Below are 10,970 nucleotides of genomic sequence, written 5' to 3'. Positions count from 1 at the left end.
TGTACTCGGTGTGAAGTTGAGCCCTTTGATACAAGTTTTACTGATGTTTTAAATGAAGTCTTCTCAAACACACAAAATAACCCAGATAATTTAAAACCTCATAGAAAAAATAGGGTGGGGAGAGGAAAAAAAAAAAAAAAAGGAGAAAAAAAGAAAAGGCAAAACCCTAGTGCCATTGGTGTAGCAGAAGCAAAGGGCTGGCTCTGGTTACCAACAGGACAGACCAAAAGCAGCTCCACAATTGCTTTCCCGGCGTTACTCGCTTGAGCCGGGGAAGGTCTGGGCGACAGCTGGGAGACAAATCCATCCCTGGTATGCGCAGCTTCCCTCAGGAACAAATTAAGCTCGTTCAGCTATAAAATAGGTTTTGTACCATAAATACAGGCGAGGGGGAAGGCGCACAGGGAGGAGCTCCCTGTGCTCATCCCGCTCAGCCCCTTCCAGCGAATCTCTCCCCGGTTCATCTGGGCCAACACCACCACAGGAGCCAAGGCTTTCCAGAGCTGGGTTCTGCTCAGGATTCACAAAGCTGGGTTTACTCTTGCAGGAGATGAGATAGAGGTGGGCAGTCCTGGCTCAATCACACCTGGGGAAGGCTGTGACCGCCCCCAACACCAAAGCCCTCTGATGTGCCATGAGAAGAGTTCCAGCCTGTGGACAACCCCATCCCTTTGGAAGTCACCCCTCGGCTCCATCAGGTGGGCATGGCAGTACAGTCTTGGCATTAAGACCAGGCTAAATTTGTAGGTGAGTTACCTGAAGGAGCTGTAAATTACTTAATCCTCACACTGAAGAGCAGCCCCAGCCTTGCCTTCTCCAGCTGAAACAGCTTCCCAGCAGGAATAGCCCCTGCCAAGGCAGGGAGAGGCCAGGGCAGAGCTCAGCAGTTCTTTCCAGCTATCACCACACATGAGAAAAAAACCCCCATTTTAAGGCATTAAGGGTGAAAAAAAAAAGTCAAGACACTATTAATTTGAAAAATATAAAATTTTAATAAAGGCTACATCTCTTAATTACAATAATTATTGTACCAAGTAATTTTTTTTTTTAAATGAAACTCTTTATAATGCATAATTTACAGTATAAGTAGAACAAAATGCCATGGCAAAAGTCATGAGTACAGGACTTGTAATAAAAGGCATAAAATATATTTATACATAAACCCCTTAAACAAACAAGGGAAAGCTTGAACCCTGAATATAGGGCGACGCATGGTCTGTAACACCATGCAGGCACAGGTACTGTACTGATTAAATTTTAAAAACACTAGAGATAGTGTATTAATATTTTCACCATACATTTTCTACAATATATACAGACTTACACAAAGTAGCAATGGCAAACAGAATGCACAGATTAACTTAATCAACACAAAACCCAACTGTCGAAATGCAAGGTCTTTCTCGGGAAAGGGTCCCTCTCTCTCTCTCTCTCTCTCTCTCTCTCTGTCCCAAAACCCACCACACACACACACACGGAGCTTCATCCACATCTCCCACGGCCTCAGGTGGGTGTGAAGGCAAGGCAGAACCAACCCAGCCAAAAACCCCACCACACAACGAGTCAGAAGCTGAAAATACGCCCCGTTGTAGCCACACAGCGCTGAAATACAAGCAGTGCTAACACTGAACGGCTAAAAAAATTAGCTCTGTGGAATACACACAGGGTTTTAACCTTCTGGTGTGCTAAACATGGGAATGGGATGGCTCCTTCTACAGCTCTCCCAGGCTGGGGGTTTTGCTCTACCTTGCCTTGACCGAGAGGCTCTGGACACCAGTGACAGCAGCAAAGCAAAATCCTGGCCCCGCCGAAATCCATGGACATAATAACAGGTTCCTGTTTCGTTGTATTGCATCTAACAGAGTTAACACTTAAGACCTTTATTTCAAATTAGAGCAGCATAGATTAAAATGCACAGGTCTCTAGATGAATGGTAGGACAGCATTTTTATTTCGGCTTTTTATTATTATTATTATTATTACTATTATTATTATTATTATTATTATTTCTGTAGAAGAGTTTTATCTTCACTTGGAGAAATACTGGGCATCATGTCAGTCCTTCCCTCCTCCCCCTTCAAAAAAAAAAAAAAACCATCACGAATGCGTTCCTGGCCAAACTCCTAAATTTTAGATAGTGGGAACAATGTAAAAAAATAAAATAATCCTTCCTCCCCTCACCCCCCCTTCCTAGCCCCTCTCTTCTCCATTGTTAAAGCAGCATATCCAAAAACTGGACTTAAGGGAAAACAGACTGTTCAATAAATATCAATAAGGATTACTGTTAAGGTAAGCTATACACAGTTTCTCTTAGTCCATAGATTTCAGATCCCCAGGAAATCATATATTATGTATGGAAGTCTCTCAAAGACGGTCTGCATCTCCGATAGCCAACAGTGGTCATGTTTCTAATAAATAGTCCGGGGTTTTTATCATCTCAGTACCCAACTCATGAATAATAAATGCCATTTTTTTTTTCCTCTAAGGCTAATTCAGCAAAGTCTTCATAGACTTCACCTTTTTTCTTCATTGGTTCAAAACTTTCCTTCAGAGTTTTTTGTTTTTTTTTTTTTTTTTCTTTCCTTGTCATCACTACTGTTGTGTGTCCAAAGACTTTTCTAGTTTAACTTTTCTTAAGAAACACAGATGCCATCAATCAATCCTTTCTACTTTCCCCAGGATCCTTCCTTCGTACATGGGCAGGATGGTTTCATCTTCCCAAATCTCTTCAAACACCGCGCCGCAGTCGAACTCGTCGCTCGCTTTTTTGAAGTAGTATCTGTGGTAAAGAGAATTAAAACACAGTTAAAAATCAAAAGGTAAAAGCAAAAGGCTGCTTTGCCAGTTCTTTTTAACCACGGCATTTCCAATTTATCCCTCCCCTAGGATGTTCCTCCAGGAAAAACCTCTGGGCTGCTCAGGTCCAGCGACACGAAAGCATCCCCAGGGATGCGATGGGGACAGAAGGGAGCAGGGCTGTGCTCCTCAGAGGTGACAACAGCTCCCACAGTGAGAAGATTATACACACTGGCAGTGGATACCCCCAGCCATAAAGAAAATTAGAAAGCACGGCAATTTCTGGTCGAATATCTTATTTAAAAAATAAATAAATAGAATTTCAAAGCCGAGCATTCTTAAGGCTCCCCTCTCTCTCTCTCCCCACCTTCTTTCTTTCATGTGTTTTCCTCTTTCAAAGCTCAAGCCCAACATTAAAATTAGCAACTGTTATTAAAAGGACGGATTAAAAGCAAACCATTCCCAGCTTCCTGCAACGCAGGAGCTGAAACTCTGTGGTGTTCCTATTGAAAAAAAAAAAAAAACAAAAAACAAAACCAACATCCCGGGAGCCTCGCGTGGGGAACAACCAATTCACGTATCCCTGCTAAGTGACAGAAACTCCTGCCTTTGCTTCCCCAGCGGTCGGAGAGCCCCGGTCCAGCCCGCGGGACGTGACACGGGGAGGTCAAGTAGCAGTGTCCTGCATTCCTGCTCTTTTGCTCCGGGTCGTTAGATCATGAAGCCAACGCTCCCCGAGACAAAAAAGCACCCCCACCCCTCCTGTGTCAAACAGTAAGGACCCCTCTATTATCCTGAATTAGACCGTTCAGCTTCTTGATTAAAGGTTCCTTTTATCCCGTTTGGAGCTTTCTTCCTTCTAAGGCTGCTTAATTGCATATGCACAAATGAAGGGCTTCCATTCAGAGGGGTAGCATTTAGGGAGTCTGTCCGTCTGCCGCCGAGCACCTCCTTGGATGTGCCTGCTCCCTTGGAAAAGGGCTTTGCCATCTGATTGCCAGGGATGGGAAAAACTTCATCAGATGGATTACAAAGAAAAAAAATATATATATAGATATATAAAAAAAAAAATAAATTAACCCCTCCCCTGTAGTTTCCAGACAACTCAGGGGTTGGCAGATGTTTGTCAGGGAGAAGGGGTTTGTAATTATGATTTTTTTTTTTTAGGATGGGAAAGGAGATAAAATGAAGCTCACTTTTACTACTAAAGCTGAAAGAACCACAGCAGGGTCTTAGAATTTGATTTCTTCATTTAGTGACTGTTCTATTACACATGTTTAAATTAGTCACATCAGCCTGCAAATGTCTTTATTTTCAGAGTGTGTTAAAACCATTTTGGTAGGGGAATAAAAGATCTTTTTGCTTAAAGAGATGAAACCATCTCCATCTATTCCAGGTATGGTTAGGATTTATTTTTTTAGAGTCATTCCAAGCTGAATTGACACAGGTTGCATCTTTAATGGGTCAGCAAGGAAAAAAACATATTATTTAAGTCCTTCAGAGCCTGCACTCGTGGAAGTCAATGGCCCAACTCCCAACTTCCATGCTACAGGTCAAGGCCACAATTCCCCAGGACAGCACCCTTGAAATCAACCCAAAAAACTCCAAGCAAAGTTTGAATGAATTACAAAGAACTTGCCCTTCCCTCTCCCCTGTCCAGATAACAGCCACTCTTCCCAAGAACTTCCTCCCCAAGCCCAAGCCCTGGTTGTGTTTATGAAATTTTTATTTGAGAAAACATGCTACGACCTTTTACATAATTACAACCTTATTTCATAGAGAAAAGGGGTTGGGGAGGGGGAGAAGAAAAGGAGGAGGCAAAGCAAAAAAAACAAACAAACAAAAAAATAAAACCCACCCCCTCAAACATCTTCAAACAAGTCACTCTGCTCTTATTTGCTCAGAAACGGGCTTTCCATTGAAACATATTTTATGTGGCAAGCTTTGCTCCTTTTTTTTAATTTTATTTTATTTTATTTTATTTTTTGGGACATCTGGCACCAATCGAGGCGAGCAGGCCCGGCCTTACAGCTCAATTTTTGAACCGCTGCCATCTTCAGATTACCCGACACCACCCACTTTTTTTTTTTTTTTTTTGGTGTGTGTGTATGTTTGTTTTTTGTTAACACCATCGGTATTAAATCACTGCTTAATTCCTTTTTTTTTTTAAATTTTTTTTTTGGGGGGGAGGCGGGGGGGGGATGGATGGAAAACCAGGCGGCTCTTCCCGGCGGCTGCCCCACGGCAGCCCGAGGTACCCGCCTCGCAAAACTGATCCAATCAATAAAGAATTTGGAGAGCGGAGCGTTTTCTGCGTGTCTTTGTGCATTAAATGAAAGGCAACGGCTTCAAAGACATGCTTATTAAATGTGCCTTAAAAAGAAATCAATGCCAGATGTGACCAAAGCGGCCTAGTTAGTGCCTCCCCGTAACACACACGCCACTCCGGGCACTGCGGACCTCTCCCCTGAAGGTCACCCGCAGTTTCACTCAAAGTCCAGCCAAAAGTCAAAGCTTAGATCAAAATGATTCCCTGGAGGTACACACATTTGTGTAATTAGTTTCACCTTGTGTCTGTGCAAGATAAAATACTGGGCACGTACCCAAGTTCCTTTTATAAATTTCTGTATTGTCTTTACCCAGGTGTAAAGGGGTGAGATCTAAGCAAAACGCTGTTTCATCCTTGTCACTCACTTAAAAACATTTTCTAAAGTAATTACAGTCTGACAAGGCACAAATAATTGCACCTAGAGGGGCTTTTGGGCCACAGAGGTTTTAGCAGCCTAGTCCTGCACTCGGGCATCACACAAAAAAATGTCACAGAAAACAAACAAACATTTAAAAATTTTTTTTTTTTTTTTTAGGAGGGAGGTGGGACTGCACAGCCACTGGAGCTGTCAGAGCAGTGGTGAGGTCAGGGAAATTGGTCTGCAAATAGGGGCATGAGGAGGAGAAAGTGTGGGAGGCTTTGGGGGCTGGAAAATGGCACAAGGGTGCCAGAAGCCCAGGGACCTCTCCTGCACGGTGTCCAGGGTGGGTGGACTTGCAGGTTGGTGCCATCTGATGGCAGCTGCGTGGGCTGCAAAGATGGTTTTTGGGGAAGGACTGGCAGTATTTCAGCCTCACTGTGCAACAGCCACAGACAGACCCCAACTCAGCATCCTCATAGTCTGAAAGTGTCTGTGGGTCACTGACCTCTGGGCTGCAGGGGTGGACTTCCCAAAGCCAGAGAGGCCAGTGATGGGGCAACAAGCTGGGAATTCCTCAAACCAAACCCAAATGACCATTTGGAGGTTAAATCAGTTAACAGGGCAGTTACAGGGCAAGACACCCAGTTCTCTGAATCACCACCAATTTCAGTGCAAATTCAAACAAATAGCTGGAATGTCCCTGCCTCTCCTGCTCACCCTGCAGAGGTGGCCAACAGAGGATCCCAAGAAGAGCCAACGTGAAGCTCCTGCCATGAAAACTATGAAAGCAGAGGAAGCAGCAAACTGGTTTAACTGGGAGCTGTGCCCTGGAAACCAGACCAGCAGGGTTTGTTGGAATTTCTGAGGAGGATCTGGGTATTGCTGGTGGAGCTTTCTCTGCAGGGCAGAGGTTTTTTTTACCCCTAAAGAAGAGGAAAGTGAGGGAGCTCCATCTCAGCTCCATGACCCTCAACTGGACCATCTCAGCCTGCCACTAAACCCACTTACAGCCACACCATTGCAAAAAATTAAACAATTCAAGGAGAGCACCACCAAGATGAATGCTGACCCCAGTTTGGAAACTGAATCCCACTGCTCCAATGCCTTTGCCACAAAGCCATCCCAGATTTCCCTGACATTCAAGCTTTTTGGAGAAAGGCTGGAGCACAGAACCTACTGCAACTGGGGAGGAGGCTGGGGAGATGGAGAGGAGGTGGCCCTGCAGCTGAGCTGTGGCTCAGGGCACCTTTTCCATCTCCAAGTTGCTCCTGGTTTGAGTGGGAAGGGAGTAAGATGATCTAGAGCCTCTGAAAATTGAGGCCAAAGTGTCACTGCAGGTAACCCTGCAAAAGTTCTGCTAATTCTTTTGACTCGGTAAAACACGCTGAAGAAAAAACAAATCCCAGATTCTTACCTGTAATTTCCCTTTTTGCTGAGCTGTTCTTTAAAGTGCCCAAGTGTCAGGCTCTGGGCCTTTAACATCCTCCTGTAGGGAATTTCTTCTCCGCAAAAAAAATAGGTGACAACCAACTCACTGGACTGAGAGGTGTGAACAACTGGCAGTTTCTTTGGCTCTTTGTGACTGAAAAACAGAAAACACACACAAAACCCTCTATTTTTCCATTTGAGAACAGGTTGTTTCGCCACGCTCAAACCAGCAGCGCTCCTGCCGCACTGTCAGAAATACCCCTGGGTGTGACCCAAAAATCAGATATTCCTGTACTGGCTGGGAATTTGCTGGGGTGTGTTTGCACAGCCCTTTGCTGGGCTCCCACAGCAGCTCCCGGTGGGAATCATAGAATGGTTTAGGTTGGAAGGGATCTTAAAGCTGATCTCATTCCACCCACCTGCCATGGGCAGAGACACCTTCCACTAGCCCAGGTTACTCTAAGCCCTGTTCAACCTGGCCTCGGACACTTCCAGGGATGGGGCAGCCACAGCTTCCCTGCGACAGAGCTTCCCCACCCTCACAGGGAAGAGTTTTTCTGTAATATCTAACCTGGATCTACCCTCCTTCAGCTTGAAGCCATTCCCCTTTGGAATGACAGCATCACAGAGACCTCTCACCACCTTACGGATGGGTGAACCCAGGGCTGGAGGTTGGTTGGATGCCTCCTGGAAGCATCAGAGCAGGACCACAGGCCAGGTGAACAGGTGCAGGGCTCACCACAGGCTCACTGTACCTGGAGAGCCCCAGGACTACACACCTTGGGTTTTAAAACGCTCTTTTCATCTGCCTTCACATGAAGCATCTGCCAAGTTTTCTCCACGTGCACAAACCCACCCGCAACCACCGGCTCGCAAAGCAAACCCACCGCCAGATGCTTCACCTGAAGCACCCAGGTAATCTTATTTTTCCCAGTGAGGATAAAATTAACTGGATTTTGCCATTTGCACCCAAGAAACCCTTCTTCAAGAATAATTAAAACAATATTACCCAGCGAAATGGCAACACTCTAGTGAATACCATGCAGCCAAATCTACAACTGCTTCTGAGGCAATGTACACTTGGCATGTCAAAAGGTCACAAAGTGTTAGTCCGCAGTAATTTAGTCTTCCTAATTTGTTCTAAGTCTTTGTAGAGTGGCTTCAGAAAAAAAGCTGCTAGCAAAGACAGCTGGTGGACTTAAGGTCAACCAATTAAAAATGAAAGGCTCTAGTCAGGTGGCTCAGTCTGGACTTCAAACATTACTCATTGCTTAAGATGAAGAGGGTAAGAAAGAAAACTTTAATTATTTAGGCCATTTTAGACCTCTCTGTAGCAGATTTCTTGTTAAAAGAACCATCCTGTAATTAGACTAATCCAATCTTTGTCCACTTTACAGGAATGCAAGTTAAAAAGAGCCAGAGACAAGATTTGAAAATGTTTTGTTCTTTCTTTAAGAAGAATGTTTGAAAGGCGAAATTTCAGATATAAGAATTTCCTCTCTTTTCAAAGCGCAATCCATTCAGTGAAAATATAATTATGAGAGATATATATTTATTTCCCAACCCTTTTCTGCACGTGCAATACTCACTCTTCTGTCGTTAGACTTGCATTGCAGAAAGGGGTGCTTCCCCCCTGAATGGCAGTGGAGTGGTTTCGGTCCCTCTGCTGATTTGAGGCTGAACATCTGAAGTGGAGGGAAAGGGAGGGCAAGTGGGGAAGAAGAGGAGGGGAAAAAAAAAAAAGAGAGAGAAAAAACAACTTTAAAAAAAAAAAAAATTGTTGAAATACAATCTTCTTAATTGAAGTCTCCTGTGGGTCGTTAAGTTCGCTCTTTGTATCAAGCCTCACATGTTGTAAACAATCAAAGGAAGAATTAAAAATGCTGTGGGCTAATTTATCCTTCCATACCCAAATGAACGATAACCAGTCCAATTCCCCACTTGGTATGTAGCTGGAGCCTGTCCCAGAGGAAAAACGGGCAAATTACAGCCATCAAAAGAGTGGAAGTAATAGTCTCGGATCTGAACTATTTGTGCCGGTGCAGGGTGGGGTTGGAATAAGGAGGCTCATCCTCCGGGCCCGGCCAAGCCGTGCCGTCACACATCCCCACGGCCTGGCCCCATGGCCACCTCCCAGCCTGGACGGGAGGGACACCAGCCATGCCCACCCTCCCAACCAGCACCCAGCCAACCTCCCCCGGCCCCGCTGCTCCCCAAACCCCACCGCAGGCACCGGGACCGTCCCTCTGTCCCTCCCGGGGCCGTTACCGTTGTTTCTGCGGCTTGGAGACCTCGGCGAGGCGGCGACACGCTTCCTCCAGCTGGGCCAGGGTGTTGGGCGGGGTGAGCGGGGGCATGGCGGGGTCCTGCACGAAGGGGTGGGCGGGCTGTGCCCCACGCGGGTGGCTGCCGGTCCCCCACGGGTGGTGGCGGCCGGGGGCCCCCTTGGCGCAGTCGGAGCTGTAGGCCTTCTTTGTGCTTTGTGTGCTTGGGGAGGGGAAGAAGTCGGGTTAGAAAAGCTGGAAAATATGACTTTAATAGCAGCTCCTATTCTGCTCGCTCCCTCTCAAAAGTCTGTCATAACATGAAAGGAGGTTTATTGCCAAAAACATGACATTTTTGTGGTTTTTCTGGTTCTGCGGAACAGCTTTTATATTAAACCGGAGGAGCAAAGAGTCTCATTTGTTTTTAGCGATTGTAAAAATAGACAGCCCATGTAATATATAAATATTTACCGGGAGCGATATTGCTGTAGACAGCTGCGTATTTACCTATGGGGCTTGTGCTTATTTTGTCTCTCGCTCTCCAGCATCCACTGCCAGACGTTCTGCGCCCGGTCTGCTTCACCCCCGGGGAGCTGCACCCCACCGGGGCCGGGCAGCCCCCCATCCCCGGCCGGCGGGGCCACGCTCTCCACTCCTCGGCCCGGCCTCTTCAGCAGCGTCCCCGTCCTGCTGGTGGCAAAAAGGGACAAGAGCCCACCGTTAGCCCCTGTGTCCCCCATCAATGACGGGTCGCGGTTTGGGGCAGGTGCAATGGGGGGGAGATGCCGGTGACTTACCCGAAGGGCTCCAGCGAGGGGAGAGGGGGGTCCGTGTTTTTGGGGTGGCCCTTGCACTTGGGGTAGCAGTAGTAGTCGCTGCCCGCCGGGCAGCAGCACTGCACCCGCTGCGCCGCCTCGGCCTCGATCTGCTCCTTCGTCTTGGGCACGGTGTGGTGGTGGATGTAGTGGTGGTGGACGTGCTTGGTGGTCTGCTTGGTGATGAAGCCCTTGCCCAGCACGGCGCAGGCGGCCAGCGAGGCCGCGCCGGGCGGCAGCTTGCCCGTGGGCAGGCGGTCGGGGGAGCGGGCGCGGGGGCTGTGCCGGCCCATGCCGGGCGATTGGCAGCCGGGGGTCTTCAGCACGCGGGAGAGGTGCTCGTCCAGGATGGCCTGGGGGTCCTCCTCGTAGCTGCCCGAGGGCAGGAGCGAGAGCGGGTGCTGGGGGTGCTGGGGGTTCACCATCTCCCGACTGCTCTGCAGGCTGGCGGGGAGCTCGGAGCCCTCCTTCTCCTCGTCCTGCCAGACAAGCGATGGCAGGGAATGAATGGAAGGGGACGAGGAGCTGGTGGGGGCATGCGCTGGGGATGTGCCCCCCCACCGGCTCGCGAGCCACAGTGCCATCCCAACACCTTCCTCCCAGCCCCCTCCCACCCCCAGCCAGGTGGCACGTGGAGCTCTGCCCAGCCCCGGCAAGGCTAATCCTCCTACCTCCTTGATCTGCTGCAGCCTCTCCTCCAGACAGTCCATGGTTTCCTGCTCCTGCTTCAGCTTCTCCAGCCGGGAAATGAGCTCGGCGGCGAAGGCAGCTGGCTCCACCGGGGTCATCTCCTTGGGAAGACGGTGGGTCCTCTACAAGGAGCGGGGACAGAAGGCACAAGGCATGTTTAGCGGGCGGCGCGGGGCGCTTTGCCGCAGCGGCATCGCCGGCCCCGCTACGCTTGTTGTGTCTCCATGTTTGGATGAAAAGACGACCGCAACTAGGCATGGTCTGCTCTGGATTTTTATGAGCTAGTGC

General features: G+C 47.9%; 1 protein-coding gene across 4 annotated transcripts in view; it reads right to left on the bottom strand.

Annotated features, from left to right (window-relative positions):
• Window positions 1-966: 966 nt before the first annotated feature.
• AXIN2 (axin 2) overlaps window positions 967-10,970 on the bottom strand; it is a 24,066-nt gene continuing 14,062 nt past the window's right edge. Inside the window, exons 4-11 of one of the 4 annotated variants that reach the window (XM_027890377.1) lie at window positions 10,664-10,804; window positions 9,975-10,471; window positions 9,685-9,867; window positions 9,182-9,400; window positions 8,503-8,598; window positions 6,900-7,067; window positions 2,695-2,778; window positions 967-2,074 (exon numbers count right to left, since the gene is read on the bottom strand). In XM_027890377.1, the coding sequence (XP_027746178.1) occupies window positions 2,050-2,074; window positions 2,695-2,778; window positions 6,900-7,067; window positions 8,503-8,598; window positions 9,182-9,400; window positions 9,685-9,867; window positions 9,975-10,471; window positions 10,664-10,804 (1,413 nt within the window). In that variant the 3' untranslated portion in view covers window positions 967-2,049. The other 3 variants (XM_027890374.1, XM_027890376.1, XM_027890378.1) reach the window with 3 other exon arrangements.

The sequence above is a fragment of the Empidonax traillii genome, unplaced genomic scaffold, assembly GCF_003031625.1.
Source record: "Empidonax traillii isolate 1590-97213 ecotype Southwest subspecies unplaced genomic scaffold, ASM303162v1 scaffold286:size1162393, whole genome shotgun sequence".
Lineage (NCBI taxonomy): Eukaryota > Metazoa > Chordata > Aves > Passeriformes > Tyrannidae > Empidonax > Empidonax traillii.
The sequence above is the reverse complement of the archived record's forward strand: the minus strand, read 5'-3'. Positions and strand labels throughout refer to the sequence as shown.